Source organism: Enhydra lutris, unplaced genomic scaffold (assembly GCF_002288905.1).
Source record: "Enhydra lutris kenyoni isolate GAN:26980312 unplaced genomic scaffold, ASM228890v2 scaffoldscaffold55, whole genome shotgun sequence".
Taxonomy (NCBI): domain Eukaryota; kingdom Metazoa; phylum Chordata; class Mammalia; order Carnivora; family Mustelidae; genus Enhydra; species Enhydra lutris.
Window position 1 is genome coordinate 3,297,022 of NW_019154139.1, and position 25,078 is coordinate 3,322,099.

Below are 25,078 nucleotides of genomic sequence, written 5' to 3' on the forward strand. Positions count from 1 at the left end.
CGGGGTGCCCTTCCGCTGTCGCCGTGGCCGAGTCTTGTGCTTAGGGTCCTGGTGACGTTAGACCCCGGGGCCGCCTGACTGGACTCACAGAGTGATTCAGCGAATCCCGGAGAACAGCTTTGCCGCGCAGCGGGAGGCCTGTGGCCGTCCCTGGGCTTCGGCGTCCGGGCTGTGGACACGGCATCATAGGGCTCCTCTGCTGACAATTAGCCTGCTCTGGGGGTCAGTGGGTCAGTGGCCAGTTAGGAGAGTCTCAGTGATACTGGCTTTTTGTGCTAACCACTCATGGGTGGAATGTCCCAGTTTTCCTGAGGGAGGGCCTTCTGGGGACCTGTCCCCCATGCTGGTGCCCCCAGGGCTGGTGGTCCTGACTGTCCCCGTGATGGTCACCCCAGGGCTGGGGCCCTAACTGTCCCCCCTGTGCTGCTGCCCCCAGGGCCGGGGGTCCTGATTGTCCCCCATGCTGGCCCCCCCAGGGCCAGGGCCCAGACTGTCCCCCGTGCTGACCCCCCGGGGCTGGGGACCCTATCCCCTGTGGGGAGCTGTCTAGGGCCAGGGCATTCTGAGAAAGTTCAAGGCCAAAGAAACTGTTGGTATAAAAACCTAATGACCTTTTCTGCTAAGAGAAACGTTTAAAATCAATTCCGGCCCCTCTCGGATTCTGTTGTTAGAAAAACACGCGTCACTCCAACCACACGTTTTATCTTGAATTCTCTTGTGGGCGTCCTGACCCTGTGGTCATCCTGACCCTGTGGTCATCACATGACACACGAAAGGGCGGCACCGTCCCAGCCCGGGACCCCGCGCCTCTCTGCTGGTGGGGGGGGCACCCACACAGTGCAGGGTGGGGGGCTTGCCAGCGCGGGCCGCGGTCCCCTTGGTTAGAGGCCCCCCTCGGAGCCATCCGCGAGGCCGGTTTGGTCCTTAAGCCGGAGGGTTCCTGGTTATTCAGAGTGAGACTCATGGCCTGGCCTGTCTGGAAACGCCTGAGAAGAACGGAGTTCGCCCTCCGGAAGCGGTGGTTTTCGGCCGGTGGGTGCGCTGGGACCGCCTCTTCCACCCTCTCGCTTTGGCTCTTTCTACAGACCCCGGGCGGCCGCCCGGCCCTCCCTTGGACGGTTACTGCATAGCCGCGCGTCGCTGCCCTCCTGGGCGACTTTGTTCTCGTAGAATCGCGCACTGGGACCGCGGCGAGGGTAGATTTAGCCGGGAATCCCGCATTCTTCACGGAACTCGCAGTGTCCTCCTGTCCCGGCTGCGTGGCCGCGGGGGGCGAGGACGGTCATCAGTCAGGCTGACCCCGCGCGCCCCCGTGGGCTCCTGTCAGCTCCCTGCAGGCGCCCGCACAAAGGAGCCCTCACCGGGGGGCTGGACGCCGCAGAAACCTGTCATCTCGCGGGCGCGCAGGCCCTAGTCCGGGACCGAGGTGGGGGCAGCCGCAGCCCTCTGGAGGCTCAAGGGAAGGCTCCTTCCCGACTCTTCACTTCCGGTGCCTCAGGTGGCCCTTGGCACTTGTCCCTGGCGCTGTCCCTGGCCCTCGCCCGGCGTGTGGGCTGGTCTGCGTCCCAGTGGCCTCTTGAAGGACAGCGGCGCAGAGGCTGGGGCCCTCCCTCGTCTAGCGTCATCTTGTTTTAACTTGATCGCGCCTGCAGGAACCTGTTTCTGAATAAGGTCACGGCCGCAGGTGCTGGGGGGTTTCAGGAGTCGAGTGTATGATTTGGGGCAGGGGACACCATTCCACAGGCTTCGGGCTGCTGGTGATCGGCCGTGGTGTCCCCCCCTTGCCAACCTGCTTGTCGTGAGTCCGCTGGGGCCAGAGGACCCTCCTGGGCAGGTGCAGCCTCCTGCGCTTTGTTTTCCTCTTAGGGACCTCAGCCCGAGAGCCTCCCCGCCAGCCTCATGTGGCGGGCAGCTGAGCCGGCGTGGGAACGAGCTGGCCAGGAGCGGAAGTGTAAACAGCATGTCCAACATCCAATGGCGGCGAGCCACCGGTCCAGGGATGTGCCTCCTGCAGGCCCAAAGCCCCCCGTGCTGTCACACTGCACGGTGGGAGGGGGACGCGGCTCTGGGCCCGCCGAGGCTGGGCTCACCCGGTCTCCCCTCAGCCAGGCTCCTGCAACAGCTACCTCAGGTCCCACGAATGAGCGGGTTCAGTGGCTGTCCGTGGGTCTGTTCTCTTAGGGCCCCTCTGGGAGGCTGGGGGGAAGATCTTCTTTTCCAGCATCCGGCATCGGCCTGAACTCCTCGGCTCCTTTCTCAGAGGGAGAAGGGGAGAGAGGGAGAGAAGCCGCCTCCTTGCTGAGCACGGAGCCCGACACGGGCTCCAGCTCATAACCCTGAGAACATGACAGGTCCTCGACCGACTGAGCTCCCCGGGCACCCCAGGACATGGACATCTTGGGGTCTCGGTCATTGTGTTGAGACAGCCCTGCCCCCCCAGCAGCACCTGGCCCCACTCAGCCCTCAGCAGACATCTGTGGCAGGGATGGGTGAGCAAGGCCTTTGCCGCAGCACCCCCGTGGGGGTCGTCTGCACCCCCACCACCCCGGTCTGGGCCCAGGGCCATCAGGAGCTGCTGGGAAGTCTGGCTTATGTCCCTGACCTGAGTGTGGCAACCCCAGATGTCCCCAGGGAGAGTAGTTTCTGGTGGCATCCATTCCCCGTAGCCCACAGCTGAGACCTTTGCCCAGGGTGGACGGCCGGCCGGTGCTCTGCTGTCCCCGCCGCGGGGCCGGACGGTCAGGAAGGCAGGGCCCACCCAGAGCTGCCGGCCACAGCTGGAGGGGGAGGGTGTGTTAACCAAGGCTCTTGGACACTTTTGCTGACTCCGAGCCACGAGTCAAGGAAATGGGTTCTTTCTGGACATCGATCTGTCCCAAGGAACTGTCCTGCCTCCCCAGCACCCCGTGGGAAGTGGAATTTGAACTCTGTAGGGGCTGAGCGGCTGTGTGTGTAGGACGGAGGTTTCCATCAGCATTCCAGCTGAGTTTGGACACGTTTGCTGTTTGAAAACTGGCTCGGTTTCCCTACAAACCGATAACGTGGGGGGGGGACCCCCCTTCCCAGCCTCGAGGCGCGCAGGGGCCAGCTCTCCCTTCCACCGCCAGGTTCTGCGCCACGGCCAGTGGGATCCTGCCCAACCCTCAGTCCTCCTCCATCCCTCCTTGCCCTCCCGCCCTCCCCCACTCACCACTCCGCCTGGGCGGGTCCTGTGCCTCTGTCCCCCTTGGGGGCAGGGCCCCACCCGTCCCCACCCGTCCCCACCTGCATACCCTCTCTTGAGGAGACCTCCCCACACCCAGCCTCCCTCCCACCCTCGGATGTCTCTGTGTCATTAGGACTAAATCATAGTCCTGTGTTGACGATGTCATCTTAGAGATATCACAGATGGACGCCCAGGCCACAAGGTGCCGCCCCGCCCTCCAGCACCACCACAGCACCTGGAGAGAGGCAGCTGCAGAGCCCCAGATGGGCGCACAGGGAGACCTGAAGTTCCCACCACAGGGACTGTGGCTTCTCAGGGTGTGGGTGTCCCCAGGGCTCTGGGATAGCTGTGTCCCGCCCGGACCAGGGGAGGTGGGCCAGGGCCCAGGCGGCTTGAGTGAGGACCCTCTGCCAGGCTCCGCCTCACTGTGGGTCCTGACACATCTCCCAAGCCGCCACCAGCATCCTTCTGAGCCCACGCCCGGCCCCTGACTCAGAAGGACTGTGACTTCGCTTCAGAGGGGTTGGAGGTGCCCTTGTTGAACGGGCTGAGATGGGGATCTGGGCACTCGGTGCTGGTGGTCAGCTATGTGGACCCCGGTCCCCATGGCATCCAGGGCCCTCTGGTTGGCCTCCCCCGACCCCCACCCCCAGTCTGCGCAGCCCGACTCGGTGAAGTTCACCTGAGTTATGTTCCTTCAGCGCCTCCTGGGTCCTCAGCTGCTGCCAGCAAGGGCCACCACGAGGGCCTGGGGGGCAGAGGCCACTTTGCCACCAGCAGCTCCTGGTCCCCTGAAGTTCACGGGCTGCAGCTTTCTCTGGAGGCCAGCATCCGGCCGGTGCCCTTGGTGTGGTTGGGATTGGCTCCGGGGCTTCCCTGGGGACCTTCTAGCGGCAGGAGCGCGCTCTCACGGTTTTAGAGACCAGAATTCTGAAATCAAGGTGTCACGTCCCTCCTGATGGCTCTGGGGAGGGTCCTCATCTCCTGCAGCCCCCGGTAGCCTGGGCGGCCCTGGGCTAGGGGCCACACCCCTGGCATCTGCCTTCGTCCTTGCACGTGTGATAAGGACGTGGTGTCGCTGGGGCTGCTCGTCCCAGGCGGCTTGCTGTGATCGCATCTCTGCCGCGCAAGGCCGCGTTCTTGGATTCTGGTAATCAGGACGTGCACGTAATTTTTGGGGGCCACTGTTACCTGCCCTCAGGGTTGCCTACTGCCTGTGCCCCCCACGGCCTCCTGGGCATGAGGAGGTGGAGGGTGGGGAGGGCAGCCCTTTCCTGAAAGGAGGGGTCCTCGGGTGCAGTGGGGCCTGGGGCTGGCTGGGACGGGCTGGGCCGTGGGCCTGCCGGAGCCCTTCTGCTTTGAGCACGAGGCGTTTCCGACGCGCACCGATCTTTCCGGTCAGCCGGGTTTCAGCCCTCCGGTGCACAGGTGACTCCGGTCAGTGAAGCTGTGGGTAAGCCCGACCCGTTTTTCTTTCCTGCTGGAATGCAGTTTTTTATTTATATTTTAAAAAATGGGTGTGTCTGGGGTTCTGGGAAATTGCTCCAGAGACAATAATGAAGTCATTTGAGAAGGCCCAGAGAAGGCCCAACCCAGACAAGCCTGCAGTGGTCGGGGCTTCCGGCTGCCCCTTCCTCCCGGTGCGGGGGCCGGGGGGGGCGGCGGGCTGGCAGGTGTCCGTGCTCTTTGCAGAGGCCTTTTCTGGCAGCCTTGCCTCCTGGGGGAGGAGGCTCCAGGGCAGAGCCAGTCACTGGGAGGTAAGAAAAGTCAAACAGCGGAGCGGGGAGTGGGGGCGGGCTGTGGGGGGCGGACGGATGAGGCCTCCAGTGCCGAGAAGTCCGTTACTGACAGGCGCCAGCAGGAAGAGCAGGCCAGGTGCCCAGCTGAGAATTTGACAGAATCCGCTCCTTTCACCTTGACACCAGCCCCTGTCAGCCTCCTGGGGCTAGGGATCGCTCCAGGGCAAGGCCCAGAAATCCTGCCTCCAGGGAGGGATTTACAGCTGGGGAAACTGAGGCACTGGTCGGGGGCCTGCTGGGGACAAGACAGGTCTGTCCCTGGCACCTATGCTGGGGCGGGCGGTTGCTGAGGCCCTGGGTGGGCGGAAGGAGGGATGGGCCAGTTTTCCTGGGGTTTAAGCATTTCCAATGTCCCCTCCCCTTTGTTCAGAGACCCTGATGCGTCGCCTATCCCTTGCTCTCTGTGCTTTTCCTGGGATTGAGGCTTCTGACACGAACCACACGTCAGGTCGTGTCCGTTTTGTTCAGGGGCAAGACCCTTTCGTGACCCAACTTCCGCTGTGAGGACAGGTTGGAGGGCTGGGGTTGCCGTCAGGTTCTGCGTCCTTGTGTGCGAGGACCTGTCTCCAAAGCCATTTCATGTCGGAGCTGCTGGGCCCCGCACCCTCTCCTGCCGCTCTGTCCTCCACAGGACTTACCAATCTGCAGCCCTGCCCGAGCGTCAGGCCTCAGGGTGCCTGGAGCGTGCCTCCCCCGGCGCGCCCTCCCCTTGCTGCCTTTGGAAACTATCGTTTTTCTAGTTCGAAGCCCTTAGCTAGATCTTCAGACTAGAAGGGAATTGTCGTTCTGTTTATCAAACAACTTAAGTCCTCAAATTTGTGCGCACCCTCCCCCTCGTGGGGCCCGTCCCCAGCCCTCCTCCAGTCCCGAGCGTCTCCGAGTCTGGCTGTGCCCCCCTTCCGGCTGGCCGGGACTCTGTCAACTGTCTCCAGCCCTGAGCAGCCGCAGGGCAAGTTCCGTAGCTGGCTGTTGGCAGATGCTGGTCTGAATTCCCATCAGCATCTTCTTGCTTCCAGACCCGCCCCCCCGCTCCCGTCCTGCCGTGACCATCACACCCGTGCGCATGCACACCCTCCACAGCCCACACATGGCACACACGCATACACGTACACACACATATACACAACACACACGCACATATCACACACCACACACAACCTACACATCACACCCACGTCCCCTACATCACACACACCCCACACACTCACACAACACATACACACACATATACCACACTCACACCACATGCACACACACACCGTACGTGCACACTTGCACACACGCCTCACTCTTACGCCATCTGCTTCCTCGGTCTTGCTCACCCGCCGGTTCTCTCTATGGTGAGACCAAGGGGCTCAGCCTCCCCTTCCTCGCTCACAACCTCCTGCCTCAGCATGGTGTCCTGATGGCCGGGATCTGGGTCCTCCTGCCCTTTCTGGGGCTGAGTGGTCGCCCGGCCCCTCACGCCACGACCTACCAACAGCTGGGCAGGTCCCGCTCGAAAGGCTCCCACACCCAGGCACATTTCTTCCTTGCGTTTTTGTTACGTACAAAAAATGGTATGTTTAATACCTTGTGCCAGGCCTCAGTTTTCCCGTCTGCAAGATGGCCACATAGACAGCCCCCTTACCTGGTGCTGTGGGGTTCAGAGCAGTAGGGAAGCAAGTGCGGGGCTGGTCAGCACCCCCCCCCCATAACCCCGTGTTTCTAGTGGTCATGTTGCAGGTACGCCCTGGCCTCCAGCCCTTTTGGGCTGGGGTTTTTCCAGGGGATTCAGCCCCCTCAGCTGGAGGGTCTATGGCTCTGACACCGAGGGCTGGGGTCCTGGGTAGGCACGCAGTGTCCCCTCACTCCCAGCCCCAAGCCTGGTGTGGGACAGGCATCCCGTCGCAGGCGTGTGCATGAGGCCATGGGGGGGAGGAGCCTCGGCTCCTGCTAGCTTTTTCTCATGGTCAAGAATGGTTTCAGGTGGTTGGGGGGACTCTCCAAAATTTCTGCTTGGGGTTCTGCCTTTGTGGCATGAGCAGGAAGCCGCGCCTGGGTCCCTTCCCTGCAGGGGGCTCGTGGTGTGGTGCGTTACTATGCATTATTGAACATGGGTGTCTGCTTGCGCAGGTGAACCTGATCCCAGGCGTGGAGGCGGGGCTGGCAGTCGTCTCGGGGGACGGGGCACGTAGTAGGAGCGGGGAGCATTGTCTCAGAGTGGAATGGCCCAGAGCAAGTGTTTGACTCCAAGCAGGATGTTGGGATGTGAGAAGCCCACACTTCGTTTAAGTGAGAATTCCCAGAAAAGGGAAGAGGACGTTCACTCTGGATACAAAGTATGTCTGGGAATACTTGGATTTCATCCTAATAGTTGTTTCTTATGAGAACTATATCAAAACTGAAAGATATGGGGCTCACTAAGTTCGATCCAAGTTCGTTCCCTAAAGTGAGATGATTTTTAGCATTAAAAACGATCCTATCGCCTCTCTTCTGAGTTCCGTGCTCGGGGTGTCAAGTTGGAAGCTTGAAATGGGCCATGAGGGGAGTGTGCATGCCGTGGAAGTGGGAGAGTGCTACACATTGGGGCCCCCCCCCCGAGGCCTGGCTCCTAGGGCTGGTCAGCACCCCACTGCATGGGACAGATATCACAGAGGAAGCGCTCATGGACGGACGATCATGTAGCGTCCACGAGCCACAGTGGCTGCTGTGGGAAGCACCCTCAGGAGACCTGGGGTCACGGAGTGGAGGTCCCAGACCCCCGACAGGGGAAGCTTTCCAGGCTCACCCAGGTCGTTGGAGACCCCACTCAGATCTCTCACTGGCCTCTTCCAGAAAGGCGTGTTTAACTATAAAAGTAATTCTTTGTGTGTTACGTCACCGTTTTCCCAACACCACTTGAATCAAATACGTGAATTATGTAGGTTTCACAGTTTCGTGCAAGCATTAATCACTGGCTCGGACCCGGGGAAATCCTGGCATTTCGTGACTTCATTTCAGGAGCATCTGCCGTGTACCTGCCACGTGCTGGGTATCGTCGGGCACCCCCTCTGTCTGGCCCCTTCTATGCGCCGGACATTCTTAGGCTTGGGTCCAGCAGCCCCTGCCCCTGCCCTGGAGCTTGGGGAGGTGGCCAGTGTCAGCCCGGAACCGGAACACGCTCTCTAGAGGGAGGCTTCTGGGCCCTTCAGCATCTGTCGTGGGACCCTGGTCCTGGTCAGGCGAGCGGGGGAGGTTTGCTAAGGGGAGGATGCCCAAGACAGGGTTGCATCCAGGCCCAGGGAAGCCACCCACATAGGCTGGGAGAGAGGCCCGGCCCCGAGAGACGGTCACCATTGGGTTATCTTTGTTCGTGATGAACACCCACCCAGAATGTTGGGGCCCCTGCATTAACCCGTTGCATCCCCGACTGCCCAGTGAGGAGGGAGACTATGTGGCTGGAGTGTGGGGCGTGCAGTGGGCAGGTGTGGAGTGCACGGGGCCGGGAGTGTGGCTAAGGGCCAGGCCCCAGGGCCGAGGGGTGTCTTCATGGAGCCAGTACCCAGCAAGACCAGCCTTCTGGAAAGCTCTGTCTGGTGTTATGTGAGGCACAAGCAGGTTTGTAAGTCAGCAGGTGTCTGGCCTGGGGTCAGGGCGTCTGTGGCAAGGTTGTGATTGTGCAGATGAGGGGAGCTGTATAGCTGGGGGTGCGGGCGGCCATGCAGGTGCATGACACAGGACCCCAGGAGGTGGCTGGGTGGCACTGATGGGGAGGACGGGGGAACACAGGGGGTGGCTGGCTCTGGGCTTGCCCCCACCCCCAGACAGATGGTGGACCCCGGGGGATGGGGTTTGAGGTCTGGGCTTTCTGGGGCCGTGGTTGGGTTGGTTGGGGGCTGGGCCCAGAGGAGAGCGCCTGAGGCCTGGCCGTGGGGGTGGGATGCTGGCCGCAGCAGCCCGGGTGCTGTCCCCCTCGCTGGCCTCCGGACCAGGCTAGGGAAGAGCGCTCCTGAGGGCGGAGATGCGAGGTCTCTGGGGTGCGGCCCTGGAGTCAGATGCTGCTTCCCTCAGCACCACACGCTGAGGCCAAAATTTACTGCGATCATAACTTTAGGACGAACATGGAGGACTGCTGTAGTAGGTTAAGTAGTGCCCCCCCCCCCCCCAATTTGTATCCAGTGCCTCAGGATTGCCCTCCTTTCCAGATAGGATCTTTCAAGTCGTATTAAGTTGAGCCTCTCAGGAGGAGAGCCTCCTGGATTTGGGGTCTGCCCTAAATCCGGTGACTGGGTGTCCTTGTGGGGGGTGGATTTGGGACACGGGGCAGGTGTGCAGGTGAAGATGGAGGCAGACAGTGGAGGACGTGGCCACAAGCCTGGGAGCCGCGGGAGCCATGGGAGGCAGAAGGTGCTAGAAGGATTGGGACCGTCCCCTGGAGCCTCAGAGGAAACCAGCCTTGCCCACCCTTTAATTCTGAACTCCTGGCCTCCAGAACTGTGAGAGATTACGGATTCTGTGGTTTTAAGCCACCAAGTTTGTTGTGATTTGTTCCAGCAGCCCTAGAAGATGAACAGAATTGGAAATGAAAAAAACAGCAACCCAAAGCGTTATGGTTAAATCAACACGAACAGCCCCACGGGGGCCTGGTTTTATTTACAGCTTATTTAACATCACATGATCTGCAAGGAGCAGGACAGGGAGAGCCCCGTGGTACCGTCCCCACCTTTCTGTGGACAGCGGGATGGTCTGCACCGCGGGTCCCTGCGTGACTATCCTTCCTGCTCTCCCTGAGGAAGGACGTTTGCGGCCGCAGAAAACTGCTCTGGCAGCAGGAATGCCGAGCAGCAGGGTCGAGGTCGGATCCGCCAGAGCGGCTGAGCTCTCTGGCCGGTGTGCGGGGCCTCCTGTCCCCGGGCCGCGGAGGACATCGGAGGCCGGGTGAGGGGCGGGGCCCTCGGGCGAGGGGCTGCTGAGGGCAGACCTCGTGGTCCACGGCCACGCCGAGCTCGGGAGGGCGGTGGGGGTGCGGGCTTCACACTCAGCAGGTAGACGTGGGAGTGCCTGGCCCAGCCCCGGGGGGGGGGGGCGGATTCTGGAACAGCTCGGGGCGGAGCCCTGGGGGAAGGGCCCTGTCGGGCCTCCCTTTGTTTGCCGTCATGGTTTGGGGAGCACACCCCGCCCTGTCCCCGCACGGTGGCTCTGGTCCAGGATACACTGTGCTTGGCCACCGACATGCCCACCTGGAACTTGGAAAGCAAACACTCCCCGATGTCAAACACATTTCTCCAGCAGAGATTAGAGAACGTGAAGTGTACGAAGGACAAACACCGCAAGCCAAGGGCTGAAAATGGGCGCAGAGAATTTAAGAAGGCCGCAGGCCGTCCACCCAGGGGAGGCGTGGAGCACTGCTTCGCGAGTGTGTGGGGGAGGGTGTGTGAGTGTATGAGCAGGTGTGCGACGGGGCGTGAGCATCGTGATGTGTGACGACTCATGTGACCATGAGTGTGCACGTGTGTGAGGGCACACGTGTGTGCTGGCACGTGTGAGGGTGCACTCGTGGGACGTTATGAGTGCGTTGTAAGGGTGTGTGTGTGCAGCTGTGTTAGTGTGTGTGCGAGAGTGCCTGTGTGTGTGAAGTTATGAGTATGTGTGAGGGTACATGTGTGTGTAGGGGTGTGCGTGCACACCTGTGTCTGTGTGTGTGCGAGCACAAGTCTGTGTGGCTCCAGGCGGGGCCCAGCGCTGTGGCGGGCAGAGCACCCTGGTAACGGGAGCCGGCTGGGGACAGCAGTGCCTTCGAGGGGGGAGCTGCGAGGGGGTCTGGTGGGTCGGTGGGCTTCTGTCCTTTTCCTTTCACTTAGGAGCAGGGTGCGAACCAGGCCTTTCTGTGAGCACTTGCCTGAGGGGCAGCCCGGCCTGTGCCTGTGAGGAACAGGTGCGTGGGCTGCTGGGGCTCCGGGCTCAGCCTCCTTGCTTCGCCCAACGGTGCTGGAGGGGTGGGCTCAGCCCCGGCGCGGGGGCGTTCACTGGCCTGCTGGGCCTGCATGGGCATGGGATTCGGCGAGTGGTCAGCAGCGTGCAGCCCCCTCCCCTGTTTTTGACGGGGCTCAGACTGGAGTCAGCTTCGCTGAGCGAGTTGTGTTTTCTGGGACTGTTGCACCAGCGATGAACATGGGGGTCCGTCGGGCAAGGAGAGGGACGACACACGTTTCCAGGAGCACCGTTTGTTTCCGATGTTCATCACAAGTCCGTTTTGCCTGTGCCCCCAAAATAAGCTCCTGGGAGCAATCCGTCGGGCGACCCAAAGCCTCTCCTTAGGCTGTCAGTGACCGTGCTGTCTGAAACCCGTGTGTCTGCGTCTCCCGCCTGAGAAATGCTCCTGGGCTCCGGGGCGGGCTGCCTTCTGAGGAGCCGTGTGTGGCGGCGGGCGTGGGGGGCGCAGGGCTGTCCTGTGTCCCCGCTCCGTGATGGCCAGCCCTGGGCCGACTCCTCGCGGGCCGCTCATGGGGTGGGACCGGCCCCAGCAAGGGCGGCTTCTCGGCCGAGGGGTTGTGCAGGGACGACCTGGGTGCAGGGTCCCAGCTGGGAGGCGTCGGCACCCGGCTCACTGGGGCTGCGGTGGGATTGGTGGCTTCACACGCAGAGACGCCAGCGAGCTCGCTGGGCACGCACCCGCAGGTGACGGCCGCGTGAGCGCCGCGAGCTCCTGGACACCCGGGGGCACTCAGCCCGCGACACCCTGATCATGGACGTCCAATCCCCAGATCTGTGAGGAATGAGTGTTGTTCAAAGCCACCAGGCCTGCGGTGTTCTGTTAGTTGGCCTGGACTGCTGAGACGAGGCTGGGGGCCCCGGTGACAGCCCCTGCCGCGTGAAGGCTGCCGTCGGTGGGCAGCAAGGGGACTCGGGAGGTCTGTGACCCGCACCCCATCCTGCTGGCCCCCATCGATAACCATGACTGTCCGCAGATGGAACATTTCTGTGTGGCCCCAAATACATAAACAAAGGTGAACCTCTAGCTGATCAACGTCGCCAGTAAGACACAAACGGACGCTGGCCTCCCCAGAACTAAACGCACAGAGGGCGCCTCTGTCGTTGGCCACAGATGGAAACTCTCACAGGGCGCTCGCACCTGCTGCTGCTGGGGGCTGCTACGTTCTGCCTCCTGCTGGGAGGGCAGCGGGGAAACGCTTGTCATAATTATCCGAGTCTAGACTGTGTCCCCTCTGCCTCAGTGCAGTGAGGGCCTTCCTCGGGGGCACGAAGGCCAGGCCAGCACGGAGGGGCCAGAAGAAATTGGCAATAGAAGAAGCTTTAGAAGCACCCAGTGGGTCCGCCTTCGGACCGACACGTCTGCCTTCGGCTCAGCTTATGCTCCTGGGGTCCTGGGATCGAGTCCCGCCTCGGGCTCCCTGCTCAGCAGCGAGCCTGCTTCCCCCTCTCCCTGCTCTTCTGCTCACTCTCCCCCTTTCAAATAAATACATAAAGTCCTTTAAAAAAGAGGAAGTAGCAGCAGAGGCTATAAATAGCTTATACACACAGCGACAGTAGCGCCGGTGGGTTGTCCGTGGGATACCGTGCAGCCACGAGCAGCGGCAGAAGCCCGGGCGCTGACGGGAGGGTCTCCAGGAAGAGCCCTGAGCAGAGGGGGCAGAGGCCGGCCAGCGCCAGCCGGGCGTCCAACGTCCCCGACTCATTCCTCGGGGGGCGTGCAGGAGACCACTGATAACTGTCACTCTCCGTGCCGTGTTTTTGTATAGTGATTTTTTCTTAGATGTGAATACCATACTTTCATTTTATTTTTTATTTTATTTCTTTATTTTTAAAGGATTTTATTTATTTGAGCAATTGAGCGAACTCACAGAGAGAGAGGGAGAAGCTGACTCCCCGCCGAGCTGGGAGCCCGACACGGCGCTTGGCTGGAGGCCTCCCGTGGGGGTGGCCTGGGTGCAGGGCGCTCCCTCGACTCCCCAGTCTCCCTCTGCTCTGACTGCGCGGCCACTGCCCCAGCATGGCGCCGGAGGGGACATGAGGACCCCTGTCCGTCTCATCACTTCCAGCTAATTCTCTCCTAAGAGAGGGTCCTCACGGCTGCATTTGACTCTGCCCCTCAGAGGGTGGGGACCCCGCAGGGCTGGGACAGGGATGGGGCCCCCTGCGGAGGAAGCCCCAGGCGTGCGGCCCGTCTGGTTCTGGGAAAGCCGGGTCCCACAGCGTCTACACTGCACCTCGGCCCCCGGCCCGGCCTCGCGGCTCCTTCAGGCGGCGTCCCTGGCGGCTCGGGGCCCGGGGCTCGGGGTGACGTCTCCCGCCTCTGTCTCATCCTGCAGGAGAGCACTGCGAGGTGAATGCGCGCTCGGGCCGCTGCGCCCACGGGGTGTGCAGGAACGGGGGCACCTGCGTCAACTTGCTCGTCGGCGGCTTCCACTGCGTGTGTCCTCCCGGCGCGTTCGAGAGGCCCTACTGCGAGGTGACCACCAGGACCTTCCCGCCCCGGTCCTTTGTCACCTTCCGAGGCCTGAGGCAGCGTTTCCACTTCACCGTCTCCCTCACGTGAGTGCGGCCCCGCGCCCCTGCCGAGCTCCTGTCGCCGGAGCGTCGTGGGTCCCTGCGGCGCATCCGTCCGGGTGCCTGCGGGGCTGTGTCCGCTGGTCAGGCCTGGCTGTAGGACCGGCTGGCTGATCGGGGCGGGGGGTGCCTGCACATCGGGAATGGGGGACCCTGGGGCAAAAATGAAGACTTTCAGGACGGCGGCCATGGAGGGCTGAGCCCGGCATGGGTCCCTTACGACGGCCCAGGTCACACGGCAGGAAGCCAGCCCTTACATTTCGGGTCCTGCCCACTCGCCGACACCTGGGTGGCTCTGACGCCCGGTGGCCGGAGGTGGAGGGCGCTTGGCGCCAGACGGCGGACTCGGCTTGGCTTCCTGCCTCGCGTTCCGGGGCCCAGCGGCCTGGCAGCCCCGCTCCCCACCTGGGATCACGGTGTGGGCTTATCATGGGCTCTGCTCGCTCTGTCTGCTGATGTTTCTCCAAGAGAGTTGAGGTGTAACTTAATTTGAAAAAAAAAAATCTATCTTTTCTACTTTAAAGATTCTATCAGGTTTAACAGGGAAGTGGGTGTATTTTTTGTCTTGTCTTTAGTGCCATTGTTCGGGGACCCTTACGTGGTCTCCGGGGACCCTTACGTGGTCTCCTAGTGGGAATGTAGCGTCCCATGTCTTTCGAGCGGGCACCCCCGAAGCGGCTCCCCTGCGAGCTGCCCTTTGAGGACAGGCTCCTCTCTGGGGGTCCTGCCCCTGAACGGGTGAGGGGTGCAGCCCAGAATAGTCGGGAGCGAGATCTGGTCTCCTCGGTGAGTGGCTGGGATGTGGCTTGGGCTGGCTGCATCAAGGGAAGAGCTGTCCCTGGGAAGTGCAGTGAGCGCACTGGGGACAGGGCAAGACAGGGCAGGACGCTGGGGACAGGGCAGGAGGTGGGAGCCAGCGTGTGCCAGCACGAGGGCCACATGGTGCCTTCCCAGCGTTGAGCGTGGTTGGGTCCCTCGTGCGCTGTTTGCTCTGGCGCTTACTGACCACCTGTCATGCACGAGACGCTCTGGGTGACATTAGGTAAGTCAGAAAGGATTTTAGAGATGTCCCTAGGGATCTTAAAATCTAGGGGGCGGGACCCTGGGTGTCAGAGCTGGGGAAAGGCCCCCATTACGTGGCGATCCCAGGTGAAGCCCGCTCTGCAGGGCTGGGCCGTTGGAGACGGGGTTCAGGCCCGCTGAGCTCTCCGCGTAGGCGTCCCCAAGCTCCCCTCCAGACCCGAAAGGAACCTTTCTCTTCAGAGCTGCTTGAGGCACAGGGCCCACCTCGGCCTCTCCCTGAAGCTCTCACTCTCAGTCAGATCCTGTCCCCTGTCTGGACATTTCTCCCTTCACAGTCCCCAGCACCTTGGTCCTGTCCTCTCTCCATGGTGACCTGGTGTGACAGCGCCGGGCTCATCTGCTTGGCTTGAGTCAGCCTGAGTCCTGCCAGGCCTGCTCACTGCCGGGGTAAAGCCCATCCTTCCTAACGGGATGCAAGTCCTCTGTGGACAGACCCTAGTCCCCGCAAGGCCGGCACCTTGTGCCCTGTGATGGGGCTGCCCTCCCTCGCTCATGGCCTCATCCAAGCATTCCTACCTCCTGCTGGCCCACCCACCCCCGCTGCTTCCTCCGGGAGGACCCCTCCCCAGGCTGGACAGTACGTGTGTTCCAGCTCTGGCTGGGCAGGTGGTCACTGCCCGCTCGTGTGTTCCCCTCCCCTCTGGTGTCCTTGCCTGTGGGGTCAGGCTGCCATCGACCCTGGTGCTCTGTCCGCACCTGTCCGCCATTGGGCTGAAGCTATAGGGGCTTTTCGTCCTATATCCTGACATCCCAGGTGCCCAGAGGTCAGCAGGTGCCCGGCCACTTCTTCCTGGCCAGTGACCTCAAGATGCCAGCTTTAATCAAATAATCAGAGCGCTGTGACCCACGGAGCCCAAGTAGGAGCTCGAGGCCTGGCGTCTGACCTGAGGGTGCCGTCCCCTCCTGGGGCCTGAGCGGGGAGACAGGACACGGGAATCCCCTCGGCCCTCCAGGCCTGCACGGCAGGTTCCTGTGACTGTAGCAGCCATTCTGAGACTGGGGTCCCCTGGGGGCCCGCAGTTTTGAGGTTGTTGCTGTTTTATTTCGACCCACAGTCCATGGCTCTGCCACATTCTGTTAGAACAGCCAATGGGGTGGGGTCCCTGTCTGGGCCGTGCTGTGAGGGCTTGGGGGTGCAGAGGACGTGCCTGGCTTTCGGGGCTTGGCCCGGCCCACCTGTTCCCCAGGCTGCAGCAGGAGCACGTGGCGTCCGCCTTTGGCGTGGACGGCTCAGCTGGGCCACGCCTGCCCGGCCCAGCGTCCTGGCTCTCTGCCCACAAGACCTGCCCCAGAAGGGCCACCCCACGGGCACGGCCTCCAAAATGAGGGCTCTGCCGTGGGATGGCTTCGGCTGCTCTGTGCCCCACGTGGCTTGACGTTTAAAACATCGCGCTCCCGTGGGCGTCCGCCCTCCAAACCAGAGGCGTTTGTGTCTTCAGGTGGACGTGTCCCTGGCATGTGACGGGCGTTGGTTTGGGGGCACGTGATGTGAACATCTGTAGGGTCGTGGCAACCCTCCCCCCCGGGCGTGGCTGGCAGTCCGCGTCACACGCTCGGTAGTGACCGTGGGCGGCTGGTGGGGCCCCTGTTGGGGACTGACCTAAGAGGTGACCGGAAGTCCCGTTGCGGGAGGCAGAGACCGACAGGAAGTCTGAGGCTCCAGACTCAGAGACTAGAAAGTAAAGCATTTGACTAAACGTGCGGGGAGCATAACGGGATGCCCACTTGCTTGTCAGATTCAGTGTTTTCAGGTGATCACCCCTGCCAGCAGCCCATGCGCCGCTTCCCTAGCGGTGGCCGTGGCCAGGACATCGGGGCCCCGGTGCCTCCTTGAGTAGATTTTGAAGGAACGACTTCCAGAAACTGTGGAAAGTCCTCCCAAAACTTGAGCAGAGGAGCCGCCCTAAAACTGTTCGTTTTAGGGAACTCAGGGAAGGCTGGAGGCCCATGTCTGAGGCTGGTTCGGACAGACGCTCCTGCAGAAACAGAGAAACCAGCCTCGACCCAAAGGGAGTAGTTCTGCCCCCCCAGCCCCCCGATCCAGCCCACTCGGGACCCAGTCCCAAGTTCATATAAGACACCTTCTAGGGTCTCTGTAAGCGGGTGTCTAGAGGCATGGCTGTGAGGCAGGGATCGCTGGGTCTGAGGGGTTGCCCTTCCTGGGACCGTGGGGTTGGGAGTAGGACCTCTGAGGGTGTAGCTCTTGTTGCAATAAGTGGCTCTTAGCTCTTCAGAAGCGTGAGGTCTGACAGGTCTGTTTGTTTTCACGAACTGCTTTCTCAGTCACGCTTTCCATGCATTCACCTGTTCAGCCCATCGTTATGAAGCTCTTCTGTGGACCTCATCTTGGGCTCCAGGATGCAGCACTGAATGAGTCATTCCCTCGCCCTTAAGGATCATAGGTTCTTTTTTTTAAAAGATTTTATTTATTTATTTGACAGACAGAGATCACAAGTAGGCAGAAAGACAGACAGAGAGAGGAGGAAGCAGGCTCCTTGCTGAGCAGAGAGCCCGAGGCGGGGCTCGATCCCAGGACCCTGAGATCATGACCTGAGCTGAAGGCAGAGGCTTTAACCCACTGAGCCACCCAGGCACCCCCGGATCATAGGTTCTTAAACACAAATAAACAAGCAGGATAAGTTCTGAAATCGACTGCATGATGTGATAGATTCGACGGGGCTGGGGGCACAGTGTGGGTAAAATGAGTTACGGAATAAAGCACATAATAGAGTGTCTCTGGAGAGATCTGCAGAGTGGGGGAAGATTTGGCAGAGGGAGCAGCAGGTGCAAAGGTCCTGGGGCAGGGAGAACTGTAATGTTTGGGAGGAAAAGACCTGGTGTAGGTGGAGTCCGGTGGTGGAGACAAGGGACAGAGGCCCTGAGGTAGTCATCAACACAGCTTCCCTGCATGGGAGGGGACTGCGTACCTGTGTCCTGGTGAGCCCGCGTGGGGGTCCGTTTCCAGGAGCTGAAGATGCCCACCACGTGCTCCTGTTCAGACATCTCTGACTGGTTCAGTGGCTTTTAGGACACCGTTCGGATGTCATCTTTTCATATTCTACAGCCCGTGGAAATCAGATTCCTCTGTGCAGTCTGGTTCGCTGCTTCCAGAAAAGAACATCGCTAAGCAGGTTTTATGGGCTGTCAACCGCTGATGAGAAAGATGAGCGCCCGGGCATCAGAGTCTTCCCTGAGTGTGGTCCCGTGCTCAGCCGTGGCGGACTGGCCGTGCCGTGTCGTGGACGCCTCTGGCTTCCACTGCCTGCACACCTTCTGCGCGGGGCTCATTCGTTCTGTGACGTGCTCCTGCTTGGCCCCGCAGGTTTGCCACCCGGGAGAGGGACGCCCTGCTGCTCTACAACGGGCGCTTCAACGAGAAGCACGACTTCATCGCCCTGGAGATCGTGGGTGAGCAGGTGCAGCTCACCTTCTCAGCAGGTGGGCCCCCCCTCCCCAGAAGGAGCAGCTCCCTGAGCCCTGCGCGGGCACCTTGTCGGTGGGAACCACCCCAGCCTGGGCAGCGCCTTTCCGTGTGCTCACCCGCCGCTCCCCTGTTTCCAGTAGGAATCTGTGCTGGGGGGGAGGGGGAGGAATCCAGAGCACACAGTGGCGTTCATTGTGGTGTGCTCCATGACACCGAAAATACGGAAGACCTAGCTCAGATTTCCAGGCGGGGAGTCACTGTACGTCTCTCCGTCAGCAGTATTTGAGAACCTGTTAACCGCGTTATCCTCACTGTCGGCACAGAGCGTTTTTCTGGACTGTCTTATTCGTGGCCCGCTAATGTGTGTTCTCTCCGACCTCTCCCCCCCCCCCCCCCCCCGCAGGTGAGACTACGACCACGGTGACACCCCAGGTCCCCGGGGGCGTGAGCGACGGGCGCTGGCACTCGGTCCAGGTGCAGTATTACAACAAGGTAGGACGCGCCCCTCCCCCACGCTTCCCGTGTCCTAAGTCACTTGTGCTCTGCAATTTAAAAACGTCTATACTGACTGGAAAAGTGATTGAGGCAATGAGCATTTGTTGAGGGTGTGTGTGCTGGGGTGGGGAGACTCGGGACCCCCAGGGGTCACCCCGCGGCAGAGGAAGGCACGGAAGGGGATCACACGTTGTGGCTGCCTGGGCTCGAGCATTACTGGTGGCCTCGATTCCTGGCCGGTTCACACGTGAACCCAAAGCCCGAGTTATCCGCTCCCACCTGGACGTGACCCGAGGCAGAGTCTGAAGGGTCTTGGAGGAAATGCTGTGAAGCTGTAGGCCGTTTGGGTTTCGTTTTATTTGACCGTGCACGGGCTTGTAGGAGACACGTTAAGTGTTTTCATCAGAATGCTCCATTTTCCCTCGCTATGGATTTGGCAAACCACTTTTCTCTTTCCCGGGGAACTCCGGGGCGGCTCCCCCATGGGAAGGTGAGGGACAGCAGCCTTCTTTTGGGCACAGGTGAGGAGATGGTGCCCCTGTGTCCTGGAGGGTCAGCGGCCCCCCGAGGACAGGGCTGTGTCTCTGTAGTGTGTGGCCGAGTCCCTCTGAGCTCCGGGCTCTTCTGTCTGCCTGAGTCTGCCCCAGTCGGCAGGACAGATGGGTGGAGAGAGCCTGGGTTCTCTGTGGGTTCTCTGTCCGTGGAATCTGGGCCACTTTCCTGTATCCAGCAGAAACGATGAGGATAGATTGGTGGCAGAGCTCCTGTGAGGCTGACACAGCCCCCCCCCCCAATAGCCCTAGGATGGGGACTTGGAGTTAGTGGTTTTTCTGGCCTGTATGTATCCAGGTTTTTGCTGGAGTGTCGCCCGTGCCCTTGAGTACAGGGAGGGGAAGGTCAGCACTGGGGTATCTCTCATTTCCCACCTCCCCAGGGCCAAGAGGTGCTGCCACCAAGCACGTCCCGCCCCATGGTCTGGCCCCTGTGGGCCTCTGAGCCAGTCCCGTCTGCCTCTGGGCCTCACCCCTGTGGTGTTCATGGGGCTGGACGCCGGGGGCCCACGCTCTCTGGAGCCGTGTGCTTCTCAGTGGCTGCACGCCAGCCGGGGTGCCAGTCCGCCTGCTCAGGCCGAGGGGCCCGTCTGGAGCCCAGGTCCTGTCGGAAGCAGAGAAGGTCCAGCTGTGACTTCGGTCTGCTTACGTGGGAATCCGCCTCCCCGGCCCAGCTGACGGTGTTGGGCTCTGGCGCCGTGTCGGCCTTGGCGTCCCCGTCGGGATGCCGGCACGTAGCATGTTCTGGAATCACCGTGGATGACCCAGCAGCCACGCGTCTCCGCTGGGCAGGGTCGGGACCCTAGTGGGGTCACCTCTGCTTGGGTCCCAATGCGTCACCCTTGGCCGTCACCTGTGTACTGGGAGCACCCGCCAGGGGCCTGCCCACGGGTAATGTCCCCCCTCAGCGCGCCCCCGGAATGTCCCAGAGGAGGGAGCCTCCCGCCGGGAGCCGCGCCGGGGTGCGTCCTCTTAGCCTGCGGCTTCCGTTCCCAGGGCCGGCAGCGCTGAGCCAGGCCCTCGGCCCGGGACTAGGCCGCGCCTTTCCTGGGGCTCAGCTGCTTCCTCCATTGCCCGAGGTGATTCCACGCGAGGAACCGAGTGGTTGTCGTCAGGCTTCCGTGGTGGGGTTTGCGGGTCACACAGCTGTCTCATGGGGGCGGGGGAGGGGGTGTGTTGTTTCCACAGGACTCCGCGCCTGGGGCTGTTTTTTTTTTTTTTGAAGACTTTATTTATTTATTTGACAGAGATCACAAGTAGGCAGAGAGACAGACAGAGAGAGAGGAGGAAGCAGACTCCCCGCTGAGCAGAGAGCCCGATGTGGAGCTCGATCCCAGGACCCTGGGATCATGACCTGAGCCAAAGGCATAGGCTTCACCCATAGAATCCCCCAGGTGCCCCAACGCGCCCGGGGCTCTTAACGTGCCCAGATGCGGCCACGTTCTTCGGCGGGGTCTGCAGCCCCGGGATAAGGGGTGAACGTGACTCAGGAAATGGTCCCTAAGGGCTGGTGGCTCTGCCCTCTGGACCCCGGTTCCGTGGTCTGTGCTGACTGTGGCCCTTGGTGCAGCCCCACCTGCCTGGGCCCCCCCAAGTACCTCAGCTCTGGGCCCCTCCCCTGCGTTGTGCGTAAGACAGCATGTCCGAGTAGTTCGGGCAGCCCGAGAGGGAGGAATGGTGGAGAGTCCGAGGCACCCTCCTGCACCCGCCCTGCTCTCCCGCTGCCCGGCTCTGGCTCACATGCCCTCCTTGACCTCCTTGACCTCCGAGGTGTGGTCTGCCGTGCATGTCTTGCGTCCTGTGTGGGACCCACGGCAGCTCCGTGGACCCCCCGCCCCGAGTCTGGCCAGCTTGTCTTATCAGGCAGGGTCCTCACAGGAAACGGGGAGCCCTTGAAGAGCCAGCAAGGGGCAGGGTGGGGGGCGTCCATGAGGACTGGTGTGTGATCCTGGATGGGGGCAGCAGCCAGGCTGGAGGGACAGGCGGAGGGCAGAGCCCACAAGGACAGAGTCACGGAGAGAAGCCACTTAAGTGGGACAGTGACCTCCCCAGAGGCCCTTCTGAAGGCTCGCCCTGCCTTCCCTCTGATCCCCTGTTGGGCTCCCATGGGCCAAAGCCAGCCGGAAGCCAGACGCAGTGAGGTGGGGTCCATGTGAGTTGGCCTCCCACGCAGGGAACGGGCCAAAGTCTGTTCACTTTTTCTCTGCTTGATGACATCGTAGACGAGAACGTCTGTTAGGGTCATTTGCCCTCCGTGAAGGGAAGATGCACGAGCGCTGGGCTCTTCCCTGGGAAGGTGTCTCTGAAGCAGCTGCTTTGCACAAACATGTTGGTCTTTGCCAGGCCTGGTGGAGCCCCTGCAGCACCTGGTCTGGGGCGGCTCGGGAGGACTAAGGACTGGCGACCTGACGGGCAGACGTGCGTTTCTTCTGAGGCTATTTTGCAGGATAAACGTGCACCACCAACGTGCAGAAGAGCGAGCGTGCCCGATGGGGAAGGCTGTGCCTCCCCCCGCCACCGGGAACTCGGGCTTGGGCGCGGGGCAGGGAGAATCACGCTCCTTAAGGAAACAGCTCTCACGTGGGCGTCTCGTCTCTTTGTTCTTCCTGGAGACACTCTGCGAAAGGGGGTCACACCCTCCCTGGGAGCCTTCTGTGTCCCTGGGGCTACTCTCATATGGGGCACCTGCCAGGTTCCTGGGGAGGCCCCTCGCTCTGCTCCAGCGTCTCTCAGCCCCAGGGCTGGGGGCATAGACGGCATCAAGGGAATGTTCCGTGAGATCCTGGGGAAACAAGGATGGCTCGTCTGCCTTGGCCATGGCACCGGGGAGTGTCTGCCCAAGCCAGCCATGCCCACTAGCAGTCTGCAGGGTGACCTTCTGGCCGCTGGGCAGACAAGGACTGTGCAGGGCTTGGGCTCGGAGAGAGAGTGGGTGCTGGGGGTGGGGTGTGAGCAGGGCCGGACGGCCTGGGGATTTTGATGTTGGGGGAAGAAAGGACTTAGGAGAGGTGCAGTAGGTGTCTCTGCCTCGGCACTGTTGACACCTGTCGGTGGTGGCTCAGTCTTCGTTCCAGGGGCCTGCAGGGTGCTGAGCTGTGTCCCTGGCTTCTGTCCATTAGCGCCAGCAGCACCCCTCCGTCGTGACAACCAGAATTATCTCGTCCCTGTCACGTGTCCCCGAGGCCTCAGCAGGGGACACTGCTGCGTTGTGTGGCCGTGTTCCCGGACGAGGCGGTGGAGCCCCTTGTGACCGGGCCGGCGGCACGAGCCCCGGTGGGCTTGGCCTGCTCTGGCCCAGGGCCATGGGGGCTACCTTTTGGAAAGCACTGGAAAATAGTTCCGTAGAGCGCTCTGGCTGAATGGAAACTCTCCCTCCGCATTAGCGTCCTTGGCTTCGCATGGGGCAGAACATCCAAATGCCTGAGATTTCCGTGACCTTGGGGAAAGGGGCCAACCAGAGCAGGGGTCGTTGGGAACTGCTTTCCCGGGCATTTCTTCAAGTCTCTCCTCACCTCTTGGGTCTGAGCCTTACCTTAGAACTCCAGGTGTCCCAAGGGACGTGAGCGATGCGCGGTGCGGTGCGGAGGGATGGCCCCACACGCCACGCTCTGGGGTTGGGGCGGGCGTGGGTCTGTCTCTGCTTGACTGAATGTTCCAAAACACTCAAGGGCTTCAGAGGGCGAGGTGTGTACTTCTTTCCAACACCGTGCACATGGCAGCGTTCGTAAGGGTCATGTTTTATAGGCGGCGAGGTGTCGTTCCCTCGTAGAGCCCTGCCTCCGGAAACGGAGGACTTGTTCAGTAGAAAGGGTCGTGCAAGCAGAGCAGTGTCGCGCAGCCGTGAGAAGGGATGTGGCCGAGCTCTGTGTGCTGATGTGGAAGATCTCTAGGAACGTGGCTCGTGGGCTGATGTGGAAGATCTCTAGGAGCATGGCTCGTGGGTTTAACAAGGACACTGAAGACCAGGCTGTGGATGGGACGCTTTTTTTTTTTTTTTTTAAGATTTATTTATTTGTTTGAGAGAGAGAGACTGCACCCAGGAGAGAACCTGAGCAGAGGGGAGCAGACGGGGCAGAGGGAGAGAGACCCAAGCAGACTCCTTGCTGAGTGCGGAGCCTGACCCTGAGATCATGACCTGAGCCAAAATCACGAGTCGGACTCTTAGCCGACCCAGCCACCCGGTCACCCTGGACCGTACACGTTTTAATTTCAAACTGCAGACTTTCAGAAAAGTTGCAAAGTTAAAACAAGAACTCATGTTCCCTCGGCCCAGGTGCCCCGTTGTTGACATTTTTCCACTTTCGCTTTATCATTCTCTGTCCGCCCTCCCCCAGCACATGCAAGCCTGTCCTCTCACGTTGCACCTGCTGGCCCGAGCCCCCTCGGTGGTCACACCTGTGTCCGGTGTCCCTGTGCCGGGTGTCGGCTGTGGCTAATTCCGTCAAGCTCTCCGCGTGTATTGGTTGGCTTTCCGCTGTACCGAGGAGTTCTCTCTTCCTTCTGTGTATTTGTATTATTGTGGTTTCGCAAACTCCTGTTTTATTCGATGGACAACAATCCACTCCTTTCATTAACCCGACGTGCGATTGTTTCCTGTTTGGCCCACGTCTCAGACGTGGCGATAGGGATGCAGGTGTAAGCGCCGTCCGTGCGTAGCTCCGGGCTTTTGGCAGCTCCATGGTTTTTATGAGTGCTCCTTTGCTTTTTGGTGGAAAAAGACATTCCAGGCTTATTTTGTACTTTCTCTGCCCCAACCCTGGAGTCAGCCATTTACTCACAGGGCTCTGGATCCTCTGCAAGAATGGCATTCGGAAACCAAGGTCGGGGTGTGGGTGTTCTTATCGCTGCTGGGGTGTCTCACTCACCATCTCTGTCACCGGGTGGAGCTGGGACGTGTAGCTGTGTGTAGGTGTGCACACACCAAAGTTCTGATTTATTTCATTCCTACTTCTTGAAATCCTTGAACTCCATCCCAACACGACAGAGTTAATCTAGTTTTTCCTCCTTTTTTTTTTTTTTTTTTTAAGATTTTATTTATTTGACAGAGAGAGACACAGCGAGAGAGGAAACACAGGCAGGGGGAGTAGAAAAGGGAGTAGCAGGCTACCTGCCAAGCAAGGAGCCTGATGCAGGGCTCCATCCAGGACCCCAGGATCATGACCTGAGCCAAAGGCAGACGCTTAACGACTGAGCCACACAGGTGCCCTAGTTTTTCCTCTTTCATGTTTGTAACTCTTTTCTCTCAGTGAGAGACCTGTTCCCATTATCCTTGATATGGTTATTTATTTTCTCAGTCCACTGTTATTTAAACAATGTGTTGGCCCACTGGGCCACTGACTAACAAGCTGCTCACTCCTTGGGCCTCTCTACCGCTGACTTCAGCAGGTGCCAGGAACAAGGGGCCCTAATAGAGATTTGGCTGATGTAATAGATTATTCAGAAAAGAGAGGAAGGAAAGAAGGAATAGAGTTTGCTTAAGATTTGTTATAAACTTAGAGGCGATGAAATGCAAAATACCAAGATACATGGGGTTGCAGCTAGAACAGTGTCTCGAGGAAAAGTCATAGCCTAAAACTACTATAAGGAAGAAAAGGAAACTCTCAAATCGGTAATAAGCTTCTACCTTAAGAACCTCTGAAAATAAGAGCAAAGTACACTCAAAGTAGGCAAGCAGAATGAAGGAAATAATAAAGAGAAGAGGAGAAACCAGAGGAGTCAAAAACAGAAAAACAATACAGAAAATTGATGAAACAGAGAGCTTTGGAAAGATCAATAACACTGGTAAGCTTCTAGAATGACTGACGAGAAAAGAAAGACAACACAGTTCCCTCTGTGAGGAATAAAACAGGACATCAGTACAGACCCTGTGGATCCCGACGGGTAGTGGAGGAATTTCACATGCAACCCTATCTACGTGCATTTAAGGCCCAGATGAAATGGTCTAATTCAATGACCACATTGCTATTAAGGAAATAGTACTTGTAATTTAAAA

At 60.3% G+C, this 25,078-nt stretch overlaps 1 protein-coding gene across 2 annotated transcripts in view; it reads left to right on the forward strand.

The window, feature by feature from the left end:
• Positions 1–25,078, forward strand: part of LOC111157611 (cadherin EGF LAG seven-pass G-type receptor 1) — a 134,048-nt gene that overhangs the window by 58,580 nt on the left and 50,390 nt on the right. For both annotated transcript variants that reach the window (XM_022519170.1, XM_022519171.1), the window contains exons 3-5: positions 13,296–13,518; positions 17,939–18,054; positions 18,444–18,532. In XM_022519170.1, the coding sequence (XP_022374878.1) occupies positions 13,296–13,518; positions 17,939–18,054; positions 18,444–18,532 (428 nt within the window). The remainder of the gene's footprint in view (positions 1–13,295; positions 13,519–17,938; positions 18,055–18,443; positions 18,533–25,078) is intronic.